Below are 22,655 nucleotides of genomic sequence, written 5' to 3'. Positions count from 1 at the left end.
TAGATCTTTCTTAATATTAGGTAACACAAGAACATCATTCAGACAAAGTTGTGAAGAGCCTGTACCAATAGTGGCTTGTCCTACATGTGTAATGCACAAAACCTCGCCAGTCCCAATCATGACACCCTCAGAACCATTGTAAGTTGTACGAGTTTGAAGATTACTTGCATTATTAGTCATATGATCTATAGCACCAGTGTCAGGATGCCAAGTGATCTCTAGATTACCATCCACTTTAGAGTTGCAAAATTATGAGGAATGCTATCAACTGTATAAGAATGGTTAAATTGATTAAAGTATTTGATGGTTGTGTAGTTTGTTTTGTTACAAATATGGTAGATAAGAGTGTCATCCTTGGTTGCAGGTGGATTGGATCTCTAGGAGGTATTGCGGGATGAACCACATGATTGATGAGACTTTGAAGGCTTGGAGCTAGTCTGGTCGCCTTGAACAAAGCCACGACCCTTTGAACTAAAGGACTAGTTCCCTTGGTTTCTCTTACTTATGTTTCCTTTATGACCATAAAACACCATTGGTGAGTATGCTTGCGTATCCAATTTATATATCTTGGAATAGCTTTCCAAGAGAGTGACAACTTCAGAATAAGGAGGGATTGGAGGGCAAAGCATGGTGGCTGTGAAGACTTTAGTCTTTCCAAGGCCATTAAGAAGCCACCAAGACTTCATATGATCTAGCACTGGTTTGCTGATGGCTGCCAATTCATCACATATAGTTTTGAATTTTTGCAAGTAGACACTGAGAGTATCTGATCCTCGACTGATGGATGTTAGCCTTTGCTTGAGAGCAAGGCTACTATCAGAAGAGACACGAGAAAAAGCATACACCGATGCATGCCAAACTTTGGCAGTTGTGGTAAGTCCAACCACAATGTGGAGAACCTCCTCAGATAAGGTGGCCGTGAACCATCCTTTAACCAAACAATCTATTTTGGTGAGGTTCAGAATCACCTCCAGCGATCAATTGAGGTGGAGGTTGAGTTTCACCAGTCACAAATCCTTGAAGATCATACCTTTCAAGGATGTTGAGCATTTAAGTCTTCTAAAAGAAGGAAGTTGGTGGATGAGAGGTGGAGAGACACAAAATTTGCAATATTTTGTGTTAAAGGGTAAGGGTATTCTTCAGTGAGGGCAGGGTTGAAGGAAAGGGAAGAGTTGGAAGACATGCTTTGTAGTAGTAAAGGGACAATCTCTCTGTGTCCCTGTCAGTTATGATACCATGAAGAATTTTGAGAAATTCTATCTCACAAGATGAGATAGAGAGGTGTATTGTATTCCATATATAACAATGTTACGGAGTAGCCTCGGTGGACTTATACAAGGAAAGCTAAAATTATATTACAATTCTAAAATAGTTTGCAGCAAATTAACCATGTACAAATAAACACAACAACTGGTCTATTGGTGTGGAGGATTATATGCCATGATATCCTCCTCCGTTTCCTTAGTATACGTAGTTGACTTCTTGTGATTTTAGGAACATTGCTGGCAATTTCTTCTACATGTAAGTTTTGTGCAAATTTTTTGAACAAAAAGCAAGAGCAATTTGAGAAAAATTTCACCATTTCTAAAATGATTTATGAGAGACTTATATGTCTTAAACTTGTATCAAATATGTCACTTCGCACCTATAGTAAAAGGCCTTTGAAATACTTTTAAGCACATACTAAAAGCTCGTTTTGACGTTTGAAGTATCTCAATATTTATAGATAAATAGTAGGTAAAATAATTTGAGTTAAAATATTTTATTAAATTTTGTAAAATGAAAGAGAAAATGTTGAATATTAAAATATTACAAAGTTAAAAAATTATTTAAATCTAACTTTTTAATATTATTTTTATTTTAAAATTAACTTAAAATTAGCTTTCCATCATAGAGTAACAGTCGGCCCAATAAAATCCAAGCCCAATCACTATTTACTGTAGGACATAAATAATCACCCGAGAGAGTGGAGAAGAGCAAAAGTACTTGTGTTACGTTCTATATAGGACACGAAAGGAACAATCCCATCATATTTCCAGACCTTCGGCCAATTATGAGGTCTGTGTCTTGTTAGCTTCGTAACAGGAGTGTCCTGCATCAGATCGTCTTCCATCATTTTCTTTTTCTTTTCACTGTACATGACCATTGAACCGGCCTCCTCCTCTACAAAACAATTTCAATGAACAAATTTATTTATAGTTTACCACAATACTCATGTAATATTAAATTACCCACTACACAATATTAATTACCACGCTGAATGATGAGATGAATTCCACACTCCTTCACTCCAACGTACTCTAGAGCCTGTGAACACTCGAACTCGAAGGACACCTCGATTTCCTCACCATTTGTCATCTCCTGACCATATGGGATTTTACTACCTCCACCTAATCCCACCTGAAGCAAAACTAAATGATTCAAAGACCCTATCGGCTTGTAATAGAATAATTGATGAATAACTTGTCTGTGGCCTTTTGTTTTATTATGGAATACCACGCTAATTTCACCGTGCCATGCTTGCAGACTGTCCTTATTTCTACAAACAACTCCAAATACTAATCCTTTAATCACTCTGTCTTGATCTGAAAGTGAAGGTATATGAAAGGAAATGGAAGACCCTGTTCTCTTATGACTGAACCAATTTGGAATCTCGTCACCATACAAGTATATCTGACGCCTCTCAATCATAAACGGCCACTTCCATTTTTGCCATTTGCGAAAATGTTCAGATTAGATCAGAGAATAAAAGAGAGTGAGTGATAAAGAGAGACCTAGAAAGAAAGAGGAAGTACTTGGAGCTCGAGAAGACTCTTCACAAAATCAATTTCTTCTTCTTGTTCCAAGCATCCTTCCAGGCTAACCACTTTTGTAAATGCCAAATTCTCAAAGCCTTGAATGTCAACTAGTTTGTAGCAGCCTGCAAGCACAAGTGCATCCAATCGGGACTCCGAAATTGAGATTCTTTCTAGTGATTCGCAGCCAAATGCAAATAAGATCTGTAAATTTGCAGGGAGAGTTGAAATTGACCGAATGGATCTAGACTCAGCTAAATTTAAACGGGCTAATTTGGGAAGGTGACAGATGCTATAAGGGAGATGACGAAAATTGTTGACAGATAAATCCAAATCTTGGAGTAAGGATAAGCCCCCAAAATCAATGGGAAAGTCACCTTCCAATAAATTGATGTTACTGAGACCTAGTTTTACCAAAGACCTAAAAACATGAAGGGAAACCCTTAGGAAATTTCTGAGACTCCAAGATCTATTTGGTACGATAATAGTAGTTTTGTCTGTGAAGTTCCGCATATTGAAGCAGCGACCCATGTGAAAATTTTTGAGAGATTTTAAGTTAGAAATGCTTTTCGGAAGATTCATAAGGCTACTACATCCATTCAAATTAAGCAAAACAAGTCCTTTTATATATCCAATAGAGTCATGTAGCTCTACTAAGCTTGTGCAACCTTCAAGTATTAGTTCCTCTAGATTTGGGACTTGTAAGAAGTTCGGTGATTTGGTGAGATCTTCACAAAAACTGAGATTTAGAACTTTCAACTTGCTGAGTACCTGCCAAAACAAAATTTGAAAAATGAGTAAAAAAATCTCGTGAGATCTTCGTTTAACATCAAGTACTATTCAATAAAAGGCACACATAAAAACCAGGAATGGTAAGATTTTGCATACATTATTCTCCAGCGTCCAGACTTGTTTGATTTTGCTATACTGCATGTCAAGCACAACAAGATTGTCAAGATGAAGTCTTGGCGGAAGAAATCTCAAGGGACAGCTATGCCAGCAAATCCATCTTAGCTCTTTGGAAAGATGCTCAATGCATCCTTGAAGTTTTAAATTTTTTACACCCTTGATTTGAAGCAATCTCAAATTCTTCATGTTTGCAAATGCTTCAGATTCCAAAGATATGACTTGGTCTTGATCATGTATGGGCAGATTTAGGCTGAGGCCCTCCACTACTTCCGATCCCTAACAGAATAAAAATGTTCAATTAGGAATGTATTTAATCATTTTTTTTTCAAAAGAATATAACACCTTTGGAATGGATGCATGCTTGATTAACTCACATGATGCATGCTTGCAAAATGACTAAACTTCCATGCATACCTACATATATAGCACGTATATCATGCATGGTTCAGTACTACTTGGACATTCTTATATATATGATATAACAGGGGAAAATATCTCTTACCATATGGTTTTTTAGTACTTTCAACACGTCTTCATGAGACCACAATCTACTACGCATTCCTGGATGACGTGACTCTTGACGAACAATCTCCCTTCCCATATCTCGAATAAGATCATGCATACTCAAATTGGTATTATCAATTTTCACAAGAGACTTTTGAACGAGAATATTGATAGCAATATCTGGAAAAAATCCACATTCCTCCAGTATTTTGAAAACATATTCTATGTTAACACCTATAAAAAAACATGCAATATCTAGAAACACCTCCCTTGTAGTATGGTCTAGTGATTTGAAACTTATTCCAAGTATTTCCTGAATTTGGGCATCTGGACTCTTTCTAAATTTTTCCAATGTAGTTTTCCATTTAGTAATGCTTCTTCCACGCAAATCGGAACCTAAAACTTCTAGTGCTAATGGAAGCCCACCAGCATAATCCACTGCAGCAATGGAAATCTCCCAAAAGTCATCTTCTGGATGGGGCATGTTGAAGGCATGCCAACTAAAAAGTTGAAGCGAATCTGAATGATTCATTTTTTCAACTTTGTAGGAGTAATTTACTCCTAGTTTAACTAGCAAATGTTCATCTCTGGTTGTTATAATGACTCTACTTCCGGGACCAAAAAACCATTCACCATCTGTGGCTAACGCATATATTTGATCGAGCTGATCCACATCATCAAGAACAATAAGAACACTTTTTCGGTGAAGTCTTTGTTTAATCAAACTGATTCCTTTGTCAACATTACCGATCGACAATATTTTCACTTTCAAGATATCAAAAAGAAGTTGTTCTTGTAACTGAATTAGACCATTGGATTTTTCTGAAACTTCTCTAACATTTAAAAGACAACTGCTTCCTTCAAACCCATTGCATATATTGTTATAGACAGCTTTAGCTAAGGTTGTCTTACCGATTCCACCCATCCCATACATACCCATGATGAGAAGTTTAGTAGTAGTACTTGTTCCAAGTTGTAATAAAGTTTTCATCTCTTCAACATGAAAATCTATTCCTACTGGGTGCTCGACAACATCCAAGCAAATGGGGTTTAATTTATACAAAACTTGTTCAACAATCTTCTCGATGAACCTTGCTTCAAACCTGATCATATCAATTCAAATGGGAAAAAGAGCAATGAAATAAGTATGAGAAGAGAGAAAGAAGAATGAAAAATTATCATGAGTGTTATCTTCTCAATTTATTAGGAATAGAAAAAAAATTGAAACATTGATATGCCATGGCCAGAAAGTGAGTTCTAGCTAATTTATTAGGAATTACATTCAAATAAGTTTTTATAGATCAGTTTGCATGGAAATTAATTTTTAGGTACTCCCAAATAACATGCAAAAAATTTTTCTTAAAAATTTTGTCAAGTTAATTATTTTCATCTAAGATCTCAAAGAAAATTAAAGCACAAAAGTCAATATCTAAAAAAACTGCATGAAAAAATACAAGTACTTAGAATAATATATACCCATTTGCGTCACTCTGGAGGTCGAAGCCAGAACAATCCGCAGCTTCAGTGAAAGCCGCTCTCCATCGTTGCACCCTTTCCATATCTTCCTGAAATCTCCCTTCAAGTCTATCAAATGTTTCCGCAAAATTCCCAGTCTGCTTTCGCATATCAGAGGGATTCACGTGGTAAAATATTGGGATAAATATGTGGTTCATGGTACTTTTGCAATGAAGGATCTGAACAAGCTCATCAAGGCACCAACTAGAAGAGGCATAATCTTTGGAGAAAATTACAAGGGAAGTCCTTGACCCATGGATTGCATTGATTAGTTCCTTGGATATATTCTCCCCTCTTGGAAGTTCATTATCATCGCAAAATGTCCGAATTCCGGTTCGCATCAAGGCAGAATAGAGGTGATCAGTAAAATTCTTACGGGTGTCTGCACCTCTAAAACTTAGGAAAACTTCGTAATCCCAATGGTTCGAACAAGGTTTGGTAGATGATTGGACTGAAAATTTACATAAAACCTCAAAGTAAATAGGGAAATGATGAAAAAAAAAAAACATATTTTGAGCCAAATTATAATTTCACACTAAAACATGATAGATGTGATGAGATGGACACATTAATATTTAAAAGAGCTAGAGTTAAACTCAAAAGAGCTTCGTTATTCATTATTCCCACACATTATACTTATTTTTATTTTTCTATTTTATTTTATTCTTCCTAAACTAATTGAGTTTTTTTATTCATCATTCATACATCACACATTTAGTAAGAGAATAAATAAAAAATTAAAAAATTTATGTGTAGGGTAAAGATAATGAGTATAATTTTTCTTAATGAGAATCACTGTAATTAATGAAGTGCATACATATGTCTCGATATAAAATCACCAGCATGTCTACTATTTATAGGAAAATAATAAAGTCACGACTATAAAACAAAGTTGTACAATTACAATATTGATTAATTATAAAACCATTATATAAGATTAGAATTATTTTTAATGAAGTTGTAAAATTACCTTGATTAATTATAAAAATGAGTTACAAAATAGTTGTAATTAAGTATATTACTCACGACACTCATAGAAATTGCACACAAATTGCCCAAAGATAAATCATTTGTAAAATCATATTATTAGAGGAATAACATGAATTAAAGAAAGCTTATGATTCTTGAACCTAACATAAATGTAAGGAAGGGGCACCCATAGTGGGCACCCTTTCCCTTTTTCATGGGGGTTATGAAGTGGTTCTTAAACCACATGAGCCTTGATGGCCAGCCCTTAATGGCCAGCCAGGGTTACATTTAGAGAGGCCATTTACATTGCCCCTCTCCTTTGTGGATGAGGCACTTGCATCGCAAACAAGTTCTCTCTCTCAAATGGTTTTTTCTAGTCCCGAAATTTAGGCTATAGAATATGTGGCTATTGCTTTGGTATATTACCACGTTGCACACTTCACCACATATACGAGAGATTTCGGATGAACAACAACAATGATGGAGAATCTATGGAATAATTGCACTAGATCCAAGATATTTTTGATGTGGTAATATTGTTTCTATTGTGTACTACATGCTACAATGCAGATTTGCAGAAGGTAAAACGTCACTCACTAGTGTCGTGATGCCACAAAATGGTGTGTTGCAGCGAGGGAATTGCTGCTGGGCAAGGTGCACCCTCGAGAGTACGACGATGCTGCTGCGAGCCCCTCGTGTAGAGCCATGCATTGTGATGGTGCAGCAGGTTGATCTATTGGGGGGAGATCCATTTGCATGGCCGCATGCAGAGATACATACTCTGTTGCAAATGGTGGCACTATAGTAGGACAAGAAATCACGGTGGCTGAAGTGCTTTCCAAAGATGCTGTGCACGTCTCGGCCGCATCTCTCCTTGAAGGGTGGTGCAGCAACTAGCATTGTCATGCATAGTGCTGCGCATGAGAGCAATGTAGCCAACGACATTGCGCTTGCCCAGGGTGCTGCGGCAATCATTGTCAGACACCAGGGATAGTAGTGGTTTTTGTCATGGAGGACCGTAGCCCATGACGGCTTCACCTAGAGGTGCGATGAACACCTCAATGTGACTAGCTCAGTTGCATGCACAACCATGAAGACACTGCTAGCACCGCAGTCCATAGCATAGTCTAAGGAGGAGTATCGTTGCACACTATGCTGCGTGGGGTAGCACTGCCATGCCAAAGTTATGGCCAAAATATCAACAAGTGCACAAAATTGCCCCAAATCAAAATGTGCATTTGCTCGAGCTGCGCTTGACAATGGGCTTGAGTGAATCTCAACCCATGATCATTGATTGAGTCTCGTGCAACAATGGGCTCGAGCAAAACTCAGCCCTTGATTTTGTTCGAGTCTCACGCGACAGTGAAAATTCTTTGTATGTCTTTTCTTTTGTGTTCTTCAAAGACTTGCATATGTTGTATACAGAGACTTTGCATTGATAATTGTGTTGAGAATGCTAGGTCAGTCTGTTGAGCAACGTAACAGGGGGCATAAATTGTTAATTTCCAAGCATATTGCATCTCAAAGAAGTACCTTCTCAGATAAACATAGGTTCATCTCAGTTATAATCATTGAAAAGCACATTGAAGTACACATGATCATGTATAGAATCACTTATCTATATATGAAAACATCATGAAAAGTTAGTCCACTAGAGTCTATAGAGGTTGTCCAAAGGAAGACAGTACTTAAAAAAAAAAAAAAAAAGCTTTGAGCTCCTCTATTGTCTATTCAGTTTTCAATTTTTGATGGAGCTTTCCCACCCAAATACACCATATGTAGGCAGTGTTTAACTTATTGCCTACTTTGATATTTTCAACTCAACTTAACTCCAAGTGTTCAATTTAATTAATGAAAAAAATACGTCTTCATCTACCTATAATAACACTAAGAGCAAAGCTAATTTGTCTACATATTGTCATGTGCGCTAATTGTCTACTGTGACCAAGTTTTATCGGCAAATCTAATAGTGGGTTTAGATAAATATTAGCATAATTATTATATTTGGAGGGTTGGCATGCCAGATTGTTATCCAGTGGGGTGTGTTTGACTCTCATTAAACATGTTCTTCAAAGTATTCCCTTGCACAGCCTTTCTATCTTAAGAACTCCTAAAGCCGTGATTGAGAAAATTCATAGAATCATCAGTACCTTCTTCTGGGGTACTGTTAAAGATGGTAAACCTAAGAAAAAATGGCGCTCTTGGGTGGATATTTGTAAGCCTGTCTCGGAAGGCGATCTGGGTCTTCGTAACCTTCAAGACGTCCAGGCTTCTCTTCACATGAAGTTAGCCTGGAACCTTCTGCAAGGTACTTCTCTCTGGTCCAAGTTTTTTCATGCTAAATATATTGGTGATAGACATATTTCTATGGTGGATCATAAGAAAGGTATTTTTGGAAGATGATATTGAACAATATTCCTTTAATGCAAGCTAATTCTAAATGGAAAGTTCGGGAGGGCAATGTTCTTTTTTGGCATGATCATTGGGCTGATGATGCTCCTCTTTGTGATAATATTCTGATTTCTGATATGCCAAATCTTAAATTGGAGGATTGTAAAGCTGGGTTGGGTTGGAATATGGATTTGTTTACTCGATTGGTTGGTCATCACAAAGTAGAGGATCTTATTTTGCAACTGGGTCGGATTAAAAATGGGAAGGATTTGTTGATTTGGCTTCCTAAAGCAGACAGGCTTTTCTCTATTAAAAGCGCGTGGAATTGTATTCGTATAAGAGCTCCTATTTTCCCTTGGGCTAATTGGGTCTGGCATTCCGCTCTTCCCAATAATATTTTGATTACTATGTGGAAGGCCATTCATAATTGTCTTCTTGTGGATGACAGAATCCATAATCTTGGTATTTCTATTGTTTTCCGTTGCGATTGCTGCTCTAATTCCAAGTATGAAGATCTCAATCATTGTCTTGCGAGAGGAGATTTTTCTAAAAAGATTTGGCGTATTTGTTCTGTTGTTCTTGGAATTCTTTGGATGGAAGGTAGTTCTTGGAAACAGAGGGTGGAGTGCTAGTATAGGCAAATAAAAAATTCTAATCGCCCGAGTCAATTACTGGGTCTTCTTCCGGCTATCATTACTTGGCGTTTATGGAGACGTCGCTGTAAAGCTAGAATGGAAGGCTTGATGGAATCGGTCCAACAAGTTTGGTGTTCTTTTAAATATTGGGTCTCTTAGATCGCATTAAAGCTTAAGGATGTCAACTTGCTCTCTTAACATGACGAAGGTGTCTTACATTGCTTTAATATGCCTTTAAATGTTACGAGGAAAGAGTTTATTATTCCAGTCAAGTGGAAGCTTCCTAAGCCAGGTTGGGTCAAATTGAATGTTGATGGCTCTTCTCTAGGCAATCCAGGCCCTTTGGGTGCAGGAGGCATCATTCGTGATGATAACGACAATTTTCTTTGCGGGTTTGTAGCTGCCACTAGGCATAACTCAAACAACTATGCAGAACTGATGGGTTTACTTCATGGGCTTCGTCATATAGGCCTGTTGGGTGTTTCATCTGTGGAAATCGAACTTGACTCCATGCTTGTACTTAACTGGTTGAGGACTTAGAGATATGGCCTGTGGTAAATGGAAGATTATTAGGATGAGATCCAGAGTCGTCTAGCCAGGCTTAATGTTTCTCTTGTTCACTGCTATAGAGAATGTAACTTGGTTGTGGATGGGATTGCTAAAATGGGTGCTAAGGGCCATACCCTCTCATGGTTTTCTTTACCCGATCTACCTGCTACTATAAGAGGCAATATTTGGCTGGACAAAGGGGGTCTTCCCTACATTCAGAAAATCCGAAGACGATGTTAATGGGTTTCAGTCGATGGTTTTATCTTCAGGTATGTCTTTTTCTTTACACTCAATTTATTCTATTCTTACTTTTTGTCTGTGCAAGTTGTTTCTTGCAGGTTGTGGTTCTGCGTCTTTTTTTTATGTTTTTTTAGTGCTTTGTGGTTGTGGTTTTTTTATGGTTTTTTTAGGCCTAGGTTTTGGTTTTTATTTGTAGCCCCCAGGCCAAGGGTTGTAACCACGGTATTCCTCCACCACAAGTGAGGGCTTATTAATAAACTTGGGACGGGGCTGCTATGTGGGTGGCTACCAGCTCTTCTAAAAAAAAAAAGTATCCTTAAAAAGATAGCCTTTTGAATAAATAAACATTAGCATAATGATTTTTGAAAAGAACAATCATTTTAAGCAACCAAGCATACGATTTTTGAAATTAACAAGCATGATGATTTTTGCAAAGAACACTCATCTCAAACAACATATTTTTTTTAAGCCTATATGGACAATGTTGGACAAGTAGGTTTTTTATCACCTAAATCTTTCTCTAAAACTAAAAAAAATTGCATGAGAACAGAAAGTGCTTAAGTAGCACGTTTGCTTCGATCAGTGAAAGTTGTTGACTTTTTGCTTCTTTTTATAGTCCCACACCGGTGGGAAATAAGGAGGAGCAAATCCTTGAAGGTTATAAATAAGAGGCTAAGCCTCTTAGTTTAAGTACACCAGTCAAATGCTTATCTAGTAACTTTTGACTCTAGTTAAATTACTCTGTTGTCCATTTTTGTAAAATGGGAAGATGTGAGTTAAATTTTTGCTAGTGGGGAAAGGTTTGTGGATGTGTTTGGGGTGAGAAGAAAAATTGTGTGATTGTAACAATTTTTTACATAGTAGATTTTCTTCTCTGGGTCTGGTGGTTTTTTTCCTGTTTTGGAGTTTCCACGTAAATATCTTGTGTTGTTATTATTTCTCTATTTATCTTATTATGCCTGCAAATTGTTGATCCTAGGAAGGTGAATTTGGGAGGTCCAAATTTTCAACAAAAGTAAAGTATTTTTGCGGTTGAATATTCAACAATAACAACTAACAAGATTCAAAATTAACCCATGAATCTACAATACGCACGCACAACATCGGGAGAAAAAAAATACAAAACTAAAACCATTGTGAGATTTGTGCATGTCATCTAACAATCCAAGGAACCGCCCTCCATCATCTTCTTCGTTCATGCATGTTTGGAAAAAATAATGGGTACCGAATAGGGATTGTGAATAATACCTCTCGTGTATCTAAGAAAGGTCCTAAAAGCTTGATGTCGGCCACACGAAGAAGCTTTTTCGTTCCTTTGAGCAGTGGCTGATCAGTGAATTTTGGCCAACCAAGGGTTTGGAATGGACTAGCAAGCCTCGCACACACTGGGTTTGGGACCTCCGTGTTCTTTGTTTCTGATATGAAGAGATCTAGTTGTAGCACTTGATTAGATGGAATCCGTAAATAACACCACAGTGATCCCAACTTTTTCCTCGGTGCGAAATTATCCCACCCATCACAACAAAGTTGATATTTTGGCAGCAATCCCCACGTGCCATGTTATATAAATTGGAAGTAAAATATGTTTAGTTAGTAGGAAAATGCCACTAGGTCCCTCATTTTATCTCCTTCATTTTGACTATTTAAGTATTTTTTAATTTTAATTTTTTAATTAGTTTGGTATTATTTTTATTTTTTAAAAATAATATAAGATGTTTAAAAAATATGAAAAAGGAAAAGAAAAAGAAAATAAAAAATGGGGTTTAGTATAAGGGGGCACGCCCTAATTTTGTTCTCGTCATTTTGACCGCTCGTGCATTTAATTTTTTTATTTCTTTTTTTAACTTAATGATTTAGGAAGTGAGTACTAGTAAATTATAATTTTTTTTTAAATAAATATTTAAAGATGTTTAAAAAAATGTGAAATAACTAAAAAAAAAAATCTAAAATTGGGGATTTGGAGGGGAAAACGGTAGATTTTGACCTTGAAAATATGCAAATTGAGTACAGCTAGTGATTATGGCGTGTGTTTCGAAAAGAGTTTTCCGAATTAATGTCATATGCATGTTTCCGATAACTATAGCTAAAGTTATGGCCAAAATTCCGAGAAGTGCACAAAATTGTCTCAAATCAACATGTGCGTTCGCTCAAGCTGTGCTCGACAGTGAACTCAAGTGAATCTCAACCCATGATCATCGATCGAGTCTCGTGCAACAGTGAACTTGAGCAAAACTCAACCCATGGAAATCAACACGCTTTGTTGCAAGTAGAGTCGCGCATTTCTCAACAAAAGCACTATCCTTTGCTATGCACAGAGCAGCGCAGCACCATGGTGGTGCTGTGAGTGCACGCAGAGGAGCACAACAAGCTTCACGACTATGCCTTGAGCTTGAAGGGTGGCACGGAACTCTTTCTTTTAAGGGTTATGAAGTGGTTCTTAAACCACTTCATGAGCCTTGTTGGCTGGCCTTAATGGCCAGTCGGGGGGTACATTTAGAGGGGTTATTGCCCCTCCTCTTTGTGGATGAGGAACTTGCATCGAAAACAAATTCTCTATATCAAATAGTTCTTTCTAGTCCCAACATCTAGTCTGTGAAATATGTAGGTGTTATTCTGGTATATTACCACATAACACACTCCACCATTGATACGAGAGATTTTGGATTAACAACGACGACAATCGAGAATTTGTAGAACAATTGCACTCAATCCAAGATATTTCCGACAAGGTAATATCGTTTCTGCTGTTTACTTTGATCTAGTATTTTTAATAATAAAGTCCATAAATCATGAAAATAAAAGTCGTAATAGACGCAACATCGTATCTATTGTGATCATGTGCCAGAAAGAGTGGGGAAAATGGTACCTTCTTTGCTCATTTGGTCTCCGACAACGAGAACCTTTCGATGTTTGTTTTGGCCTTGGAATCCTGGATCCAGCTTACGCTTCAAGCTTCCTCTCGCAGGGGTAGTTTGGGCACCTTCCATGGTTGGGAAGTTAGATCAATGATAGAAAGGGAGAGATGTTGGGATTAGCAAGGGCCAGAAATTGTAGTAATTTTGGTAATCAAAGAGAAAATATGTAGATCGAATGAAGGCTCAGTTTTGAGTTTGAACCAATATATACATACATATGTATGTGTGTGTGTGCGGGGTGAGGGGGAAGTGGGTAGAACAACACTCCTGTTAATTTTCTTAAGAGGCGTTTCAAAGCATATAGTCTTCTAAGTTGTATTTTTTTTATCCACGGAGGTCAATTCTTAACCATTTAATTCATACAACTCCTAATTTTCCGGTCGTTCAACGATAGATATTAACGATCCTCTTTCCCTCGTTCTAGATGATTTGATTATATACATGAAATTAAGAAGTATCTAGCTATAATATTTACTTGAGGCCAGGGGCCGGTCTTTTAATTCTACCCAAGATCTCAGAGAATACATGAAGTCGAAAAGCAAGAAAATAATAATTCAATGGATGGGTAAGTACGTAGTTGACTTGGCAGTACTTGACTTGGCACGATCAAAGAATAAAATGAACCTCAAGACGCGTTCAAATTATAATTCTCATCAGCGTAAAATTTACGACTGCTCAAGATCGTTCAAAGTCTAAAGTACTGCATGCATGCCTTGGCTGGCACGCAAAACTGGAGTCACACCAGTTACCAACTTTGTTTTTCTTTTCCAACGTTCTAGAAAACCCCGTTTTTAAAATGAGAAATAGATTTTATTTCATTTAATAAAATTAAAATTATAGATGTGACTATAAATATAAACGAAAACTCAAATTATAAATCAAATTACTAATTTGTGTAGAGTTTTTTTATATAAAAATTTCTTTATGACGGATATTGTCTTAATTTCTATAAACTCTTCAATTATAAAATCTTATAAGATATGAGACTCTGTAAAAATAGAATTATTAATCTCGATTTGTCTGAAAATATAACAATCTATAAAAATAGAGATAACTAACTCCCAATTTTCAAAGGATGAGATCAGGATATCCAACGTCCTAGGAAACTAAACGTTGAAACACTTACTTTATTGATCGCGCTCGATTGGTTTGGAACATTAATATCAAAGATAAATAATCTATAAAATCCAATTATAAGTGGAAAATTAATGGAATCACATAAAAAAAAAAAATTATCAAAGAAACCATGCATATATATATATATATAAACTCGATTAAAATCATGAAAACAAAATTAAAATAATAGACGCATATATAATCGTATCTATTTTGATGTGCGTTTATAGAGAGCGGCAAAAATGCAGGTACGCCTTTTTTTCTCATCTCACAATAACCTTGATCAGATATATAATATTGCTCATTTCGGCCACCAATTTTGAAGACGTTTCAAAGCAATATTTGCGAAATTTTTTGTTTTTATTTTTTTCGAGACATGGAATTCCGCAGAGGCCAATGCAGAGAAGCGTTTTCAATGCCTTTGCCCGGTCCCAATCACAAAATGCATTATAATATTTAAAAACATTAATTACAAAATTGATAAACTTACAACCATACTTAATCAAGACATGATTCATGTAAAAACACAATTAAACTTTTATATGCAGAACACTCATTTCTTCTACATGTAAGTTTCGTGTAATTTTTTTTTTAACAAAAAACAAGATCAACAATTCAAGAAAAATTTCACCTTTTTTTTAAAATGATTTATTAGAGATTATATGTCCTAAAGTTGTATCGAATATGTTGCTTCTCACCCATATGGTAAAAGGCCTTTGTAATGTTTTTAGGCACATACTAAAAGCTCGTTTAATACTTGAAATATTTCAAAATTCTATAAATAGTAATGAAATAATTTGGATTAAAGTATGTTATTGAATTTTTGAAAAAGAGAGAGAAAATATTGAATAAAAATATTATAAAATTAAAAATTGTTTGAATTTAATTTTTTTAATATTATTTTTATTTTAAAACTTGAAAATATTGTATTGATTTTTTTAAAAGTTGTATTGATTTTTATGCTTGGATGATGATTAAATGAAAATTTTGAAAATTTGAAAATCTGAAATTGAAAAGTATTTTGTATTTCAATGATATTTGAAAAAAAAAATAATGAAATTTTTTTAGAATTTTATATCTCTATCTTTTTGTCCAAATCATGTCCTTTTAAGTCGGTTAACTAGGAACTTCAAGAGAACTTATCTAACCGTTAACATGACCACAAGGGGCCATAGTTTAATTTGTTTCAAACGCAAAGGAAGACCATCTGATCTTAGCTCGATCGGTGCTGGCTCGCTTGGCTTTTGATCAGTTCTTCTAGTTCTAGCCCGCCATATATATTTGTAAACTGGCTAAACGATGGACATAAGAATACCGAAACTTCCTTTCAAAACTCAGATACTGATGAGGGTGCAATACTGTACGTGGGTTTGAGCTCAATAATCCTTGTTAGTTAATAATTACACCAAACATTAATATCATATATATTTTCCTTTCCACATAAAAAAGAGTGGTGGGTGAGATTGAGAACGAGAACTTCATCTTACAAGCATTTAATTTCCAGTATGCAAGCATGTATAAATACATGATGTTTCTTTCGATCGTGTAAGTTAATATGAAAGATTAATTAAGGAGTTCATAAACCTAAGGAAACAGAAACACATATATGTATATACCTGAAATTGGAATGGAGTTTTGAGCAGAAAAAGTTATCACGAAAGCTAACAAGAGACGGAAGAAAATTTTGTTCATTGCTCAGATTTAATGTTCATTGTTCGTTTAATGTTGTTTGGAATATTTATACGGATGATAATAAGTGTTATATGACTCACTAATTGTGTTTCTCCCAATTGAGACTTTTAAGTTTGGACAAGAACATGAGAGAATCTTTTTAGAATTTACGTCCCCAAATAATTGTCTTCTTTCTTTTAATGATAGAAGATGATCATTTGATGCACCATATTACATTTTATGTTTAACCTTTTCATATCAATCTTATAACCAATGTTATATACTACATCACTATCCTAATTAGGCTAGTTAATTTCATTTTATTTTCTAAATATTGCACTCTCCATTTTTTTTGGATCATCTCTGAAATAAAAATAGATTGCTTGACAATATCGCCCCATTATAATGAAACAAGAGTATATTTAGATAATAATTTTTTTACTAACCAAAACATGGCCTTTTGGTCCTAATTGATCGGTTCTTAGTATTGCGGGATATTATGGGATTGTATTCAGTACTCATGTTTATTTTATTTTTATGAATACGATAAGTGGGATCATAATTAAAAATAAATTGTTAGTTTGAATTTTGTTACAAACTAATATAATTATAAGCTCTACAAAAATTGATGTGTTACATCAAGTCAAGATTGTAAATAATGTAGCTCGATCTATCTCTAGTGACGTTCCTCCCCATTTATCATCTCCTGATCATATGGCCGGATTTTACTACCTCCACCCACTCCCACCTAAAGCAAAAGTAAATAATCCAAAGACCCTATCGTGTAATAGAATATTCGATCAATAACTTATTTGTGGCCTCTTGTTTTATTATGGAATACCACGCTCATTGCACCATGCCATGCACGGACTTTGTTCTTATTTCTACGAGAAACTCCAAATACTAATCCATTAATCACTCCGTCTTGATCTAAAAGTGAAGGCATAGAAAAGGATATGGAAGACCCTTTTTTCTTATGGCTGAACCAATTTGGAATCTCGTCACCATACAAGGATATCTGATGCCTCTCAATCATAGACGACCACTTCCACTTCTACGATTTGCAGAAATGTTCAGATCAGATCAGAGAATAAAAGAGAGTGAGTGATAAAGAGAGACCCAGAAAGAAAGAAAAAGTACCTGGAGCTCGAGAAGACTCTTCACAAAAATCAATATCTTCTTGTTCCAGGCAACCTTCCAGGCTAACCGCTATTGTAAATGCCAAATTCTCAAAGCCTTGGATGTCAACTAGCTTGTGGCAGTCCCTAGGTACAAGTGCATCCAATCGTGACTCTGAAATTGAGATACTTTCCAGTGATTCACAGCTAAATGCAAATACGATCTGTAAATTTGTAGGGAGAGTTGAAATTGAGTGAATGGATCCAGACTCAGCTAAATTTAAACAGGTTAATTTAGGAAGGTGATAGATGCCATGAGGGAGATCACGAAAGTTGTTGACAGATAAATTTAAATCTTGGAGTGAAGATAAGCCCCCAAAATCAATGGGGAAGTCACCTTCCAATAAATTGATGTTACGGAGACCTAGTTTTGCCAAACACCCAAAAACATGAAGGGACACCCTTAGGAAATTTCTGGGAATCCATGATCTATTTGGTAGGTTAATAGTAGTTCTGTCGGTGAAGTTTTGCATATAGAAGCAGTGACCCATGTGAAATTTTTTGAGAGATTTTAAGTTAGAAATGCTTTTCGGAAGACTCATTAGGCAAAACAAGTCCTTTCATATATCCAATAGACTCATGCAGCTCTACCAAGCTTGTGCAACCTTCAAGTATTAGTTCCTCTAGATTTGGGACTTGTAAGAAGTTCGGTGATTAGGTACCAGTGAGATTTTCTCAAAAACTGAGATTAAGAACTTTCAACTTGTTGAGTATCCACCAAAACAAGATTCGGAAAATGAGTTAAAAATCTCATGAGTTCTACGTTTAACATCAAGTACTATCGAATAAAAGACATAAAAAGCTAGGCATGGTAAGATTTTGAATACATTATTCTCCAACTTCAGGCTTGTTTGATTTTGCTATACTGCATGTCAAGCACAACAAGATTGCTAAGATGAAGTCTTGGCAGAGGAAATCTCAGAGATAGCTATGCCAGCAAATCCATTGATGGCGGAAGATATCTTAGTGTTGGCAGAAGATATCTTAGCTCTTTGGAAAGATGCTTAGTGCATCCTTCTAGTTTTAAATTTTTTACACCCTTGATTTGAAGCAATCTCAAATTGTTCATGTTTGCAAATGCTTCCGATTTCAAATATATGACTTGGTCTTGATCATTTATGGGCAGATTTAGGCTGAGACCCTCCACTACTTCCAATCTTAAGTAGAATAAAAATATTTGATTAGGAATGTATTTAATCATTCTTTTTTTTTTCAAAAGATCACGTAAAAGGGTAGATCAGCATGCCTGTTTTCTCAAGAGACGTTTCAAAGCATATGTTCTTCGTAAGTTGTTAGTTTTTTTCCACATAGGTCAATTCTTAACTGTTTAATTCAGTACGTACAACTCCTAATTTTCTGGTGGTTGAACGATGGAAATTAAAGATCCTCTTGCTCTCGTTCTAGATGATCTGATTATATACAAATTATGAAGTATCTAGCTATAATATTTACTTAAGAGGGCAGGGGCCGGCCTTTTAATTCTAGCTATGATCTCAGCAGAGAATACATGAAGTCAAAAGGCAAGAAAAATTAGAAAATAATTCAATGCGTTTTAGTTTTCTATATATTCTAATCTGATCTTTAAGAATAATATGGAAGCTGTAGTCGTTCGTAGTTGATTTTTCAACATTGACACTATTGTTAATGATTACTACAAATTTGGGATTTCAATAGATGGGTCCGTACATACGTAGTTGTAAAAAACTTGACAGTGGATTCATATCATGATCAAAGAAGAAATTAACAAAAGAATAAATTAAAATGAACCTCAAGACCTAATATCATGGGCGATCTCTCCCCCACCCAAAAAAAAAAAAAAACTCTAATATAAAAGTCAATCCCTAGGTACGAAGAATTCTAACTGTTTCCTCTACACTCTCGTAAGAATTACTAAGGTAATACTAACTTAAGCATCGGATACTTCCTGACCTCCACCAAGGCTCCCAGCTCTCTGTGCTTCCTCTAAGTGTGCAGGTGAATGACCAAAGATCCAAGTCACTAGAGCCCAACCCAAGGGTATACGAAACACGAAGTTAACACGCACAACACTCATTTCTTTTACATGTAAGTTTCGTGCAAATTTTTTGATAAAAAACCAAGAGCAATTTGACAAAAGTTTCACCATTTTTAAAATGGTTTATAAGAGACTTATATGTCCTAAACTTGTATCAATATCACTTCTCACCTATAGTAAAAGGCCTTTGAAATGTTTTTAAGCACATATTAAAAGCTCGTTTTGGCACTTGAAGTATTTCTAAATTTTATAAATACTAATAAAATAATTTGAGTTAAAATATTTTATTGGATTTTGAAAAATAAGAGAGAATATTAAATAAAAATATTACAAAGTTAAAAAAATTGTTTGAATCTAATTTTTAATATTTTTTTAAACAATAAGCTTCTTGGCTAGCCTTATAATCTTTTCTTGAAATGTTTGATTTTCATCTTGCAAAAATGTAAGAGCAGAAGTACCTGATAGTGAAATGCATGCGGAGTTCATTAAAAGAGCGGATACCCGCACCTTTTTATGAAGAAAATAGTTAAATATCTTTAAAAATTGAATAAAATGTTAGTTAAATGAAGCTACCTTCGCAAGACCCCTAGATGACGGTAATCGCCTTAAAAGCTAATTTCCGTCATAGAGTAACAGCCGGCCAAATAAAGTCCAATCCATTCTCTATCTACTATAGGACATATATAATTACCCGAGAGAGTGGGGAAGAGCAAGAGTACTACCAGTGTTACGTTCCATATAGGACACAAAAGCAAGTGTAATGATCCCATCGTATTCCCGGACAATCCGCCGATTATGAGGTCTGTGTCTTGTAAGCTTCGTAACAGGAGTGTCCTACATCATATTGTCTTCCATCATTTTCTTTTTCTTTTCACTGTACACCATTGAACCGGCCTCCTCAACAAAACAATTTCAATGAACAAATTTATTTACAGTTTGCCACAATACTTAGGTAATATTAATTAGCCAGTACACAATATTAATTACCACGCTGAATGATCAGGAGATGAACTCCACACTCCTTCACTCCAACGTACTCTAGCACCTGTGAACAGTCAAACTCGAAAGACACCTCGATTTCCTCCCCATTTGTCATCTCTTGACGATATGGGATTTTACTACCTCCACCCACTCCCACTTGAAGCAAAAGTAGAACATCCATAGACCTTATTGTGTGATAGAATATTCGATCAATAACTTGTATGTCGCCTTTTGTTTTATTATGGAATACCACGCTTATTTCACCATGCCATGTAAGCAGACTGTATGTACTTCTACAAACAACTCCAAATAATAATCCATCAATCACCCAGCCATCTTGATCTGAAAATGAAGGTATATAAAAGGATATGGATGACCCTTTTCTCTTATGACTGAACCAATTTGGAATCTCATCACCGTACAAGGATATCTGACGCCTCTCTATCATCGACGGCCACTTCCACTTTTGCCATTTGCAAAAATGTTCAGATTAGATCAGAGAATAAATGAGAGTGAGTGATAAAGAGAGACATAGAAAGAAAGAGAGTACCTTGGGCTCGAGGAGACTCTTCACAAAATCAATATCTTCTTCTTGTTCCAGGCACCCTTCCAGGCTAACCACTATTGTAAATGCCAAATTCTCAAAGCCTTGAATGTCAACTAGTTTGTAGCAATCCGTAAGTACAAGTGCATCCAATCGTGACTTCGAAATTGAGATTCTTTCCAATGATTCGCAGCTAAATGCAAGTAAGATCTGTAAATTTGTAGGAACATTTGAAATTGAGCAAATGCATCTAGACTCAACTAAATTTAAACGGGCTAATTTGGGAAGGTGACAGATGCCATGAGGGAGTTCACGAAAATTGTTGATAGATAAATCCAAATCTTTGAGGGAAGATAAGGCCCCAAAATCAATGGGAAAGTCACCTTCCAATAAATTGCTGTTACGGAGACCTAGTTTTACCAAAGATCGAAAAACATGAAGGGAAGCCCTTAGGAAATTTCTGGGATTCCATGATATATTTGGTAGGTTAATAGTATTTTTGCCTACAAAGTTCTGTATATTGAAGCAGCGACGCATGTGAACAATTTTAAGAGATTTTAAGTTAGAAATGCTTTTCAGAAGACTCATAAGGCTCTTGCACCCATTCAAATTAAGCAAAAAAAGTCCTTTAAGATATCCAATAGACTCGTGCAGCTCTACCAAGCCTGTGCAACCTTCAAGTATTAGTTCCTCTAGATTTGGGACTCGTAAGAAGTTCGGTGATTTGGTGAGACTTTCGCAAAAACTGAGATTAAGGTCTGAGTAGAGGTCTTTTCTTTGCCTTAGTGCAGCTTCTTTTTTCATTCGATTCTCGGTATTTCTCTAGTGTTGAAGGCAACATGGCTAATGATTTAGATTGGTTTTATAAATGTTTATCTTTGACTGAACAAGAGGAGGCAGAAATGGTTGTGGAATCTAGTGAGTTGAAAGATATTTCTTTGTGTAAAGGAAGGGGTTTGGTTATAACTCTTTTTTTTTAAAACATTACAATCGCGAAGCGTTTAAGCTGACAATATAGAGAGCATGGCATCAGGTGCGAGGGGTGCGCTTTCATGATCTTAATGCAAATATCTTTCTTGCTGAATTTAAGGATTTGCATGATAAGGAAAGGGTGTTGAGAAAGGGCCCTTGGTCTTTTGATAAGCACTTAGTGTTGTTGCAGGAGGTTGATGGTAATAAGTAGGTGCATCAAATAAAGATCCAGGAAGCTACTTTTTGGGTACAGATTCATGATCTCCCTTTGGGGGCTCAAAATGAATATGGGGGAGGGGGGGCATATTAGTAAGAAAATAGGGCAGATTGAAGAGGTGGATTTGGATAAGGGGGAGTTTCTGAGAGTATAGGTCTCCCTTGATGTTTTGAAAACTTTGTTAAGGGGTTTAACCATCTAGCTATGATAAATGATCTGATGGAATCCAAGCAAGGTCTTTGCCATAGAAAGTTTAAAACCAGAGAGAACTGAAAAGGAATAGCCGATCTATCCAGTTCGTTCTTCGAAAAAACCACACATACCTTACCGTCAACAGTTTTATGGGATCTCAAGGGAACCACGACCTCAGGAATGGGCTGAGGAGATTCCAAAACCATATCTGCGAATGATCTGAGGCGTGGAGCAGTGACCAAATTGGCCTGGAGGCCATCAGCAGCAGCCATGCATGAAGAAACCCTATGTGCTCACGTTGAGAGAAAAAAAGGTAAAAAACTCTTTTGTCAAAAGGGGAAAGAAGTG

At 36.0% G+C, this 22,655-nt stretch overlaps 1 protein-coding gene across 7 annotated transcripts; it reads right to left on the bottom strand.

Annotated features, from left to right (window-relative positions):
• Nucleotides 1–1,277: 1,277 nt before the first annotated feature.
• On the bottom strand, nucleotides 1,278–13,813 carry LOC122292775 (disease resistance protein RUN1-like). 7 transcript variants are annotated; one of them, XM_043101273.1, is made up of 8 exons: nucleotides 13,374–13,813; nucleotides 7,290–8,158; nucleotides 5,685–6,174; nucleotides 4,207–5,311; nucleotides 3,684–3,980; nucleotides 2,796–3,566; nucleotides 2,253–2,700; nucleotides 1,278–2,163 (listed from the first exon to the last, which is right to left on the bottom strand). In XM_043101273.1, exons 3-8 carry the CDS (start codon nucleotides 6,062–6,064, stop codon nucleotides 1,955–1,957), a joined length of 3,210 nt encoding a protein of 1,069 aa, XP_042957207.1. In that variant the 5' UTR covers nucleotides 6,065–6,174; nucleotides 7,290–8,158; nucleotides 13,374–13,813; the 3' UTR covers nucleotides 1,278–1,954. The 7 variants fall into 7 exon arrangements, with proteins under 7 accessions (XP_042957207.1, XP_042957210.1, XP_042957206.1 ...); XM_043101276.1 differs by lacking the exon at nucleotides 7,290–8,158 and having other exon boundaries at nucleotides 2,796–2,920; nucleotides 3,464–3,566; nucleotides 13,374–13,812; XM_043101272.1 differs by lacking the exon at nucleotides 7,290–8,158 and having other exon boundaries at nucleotides 13,374–13,812.
• Nucleotides 13,814–22,655: the final 8,842 nt, after the last annotated feature.

This window comes from Carya illinoinensis, chromosome 13 (assembly GCF_018687715.1).
Source record: "Carya illinoinensis cultivar Pawnee chromosome 13, C.illinoinensisPawnee_v1, whole genome shotgun sequence".
Taxonomy (NCBI): Eukaryota; Viridiplantae; Streptophyta; class Magnoliopsida; order Fagales; family Juglandaceae; genus Carya; species Carya illinoinensis.
Note: the sequence above shows the minus strand (reverse complement) of the source record. Positions and strands in the feature narration are given on the sequence as shown.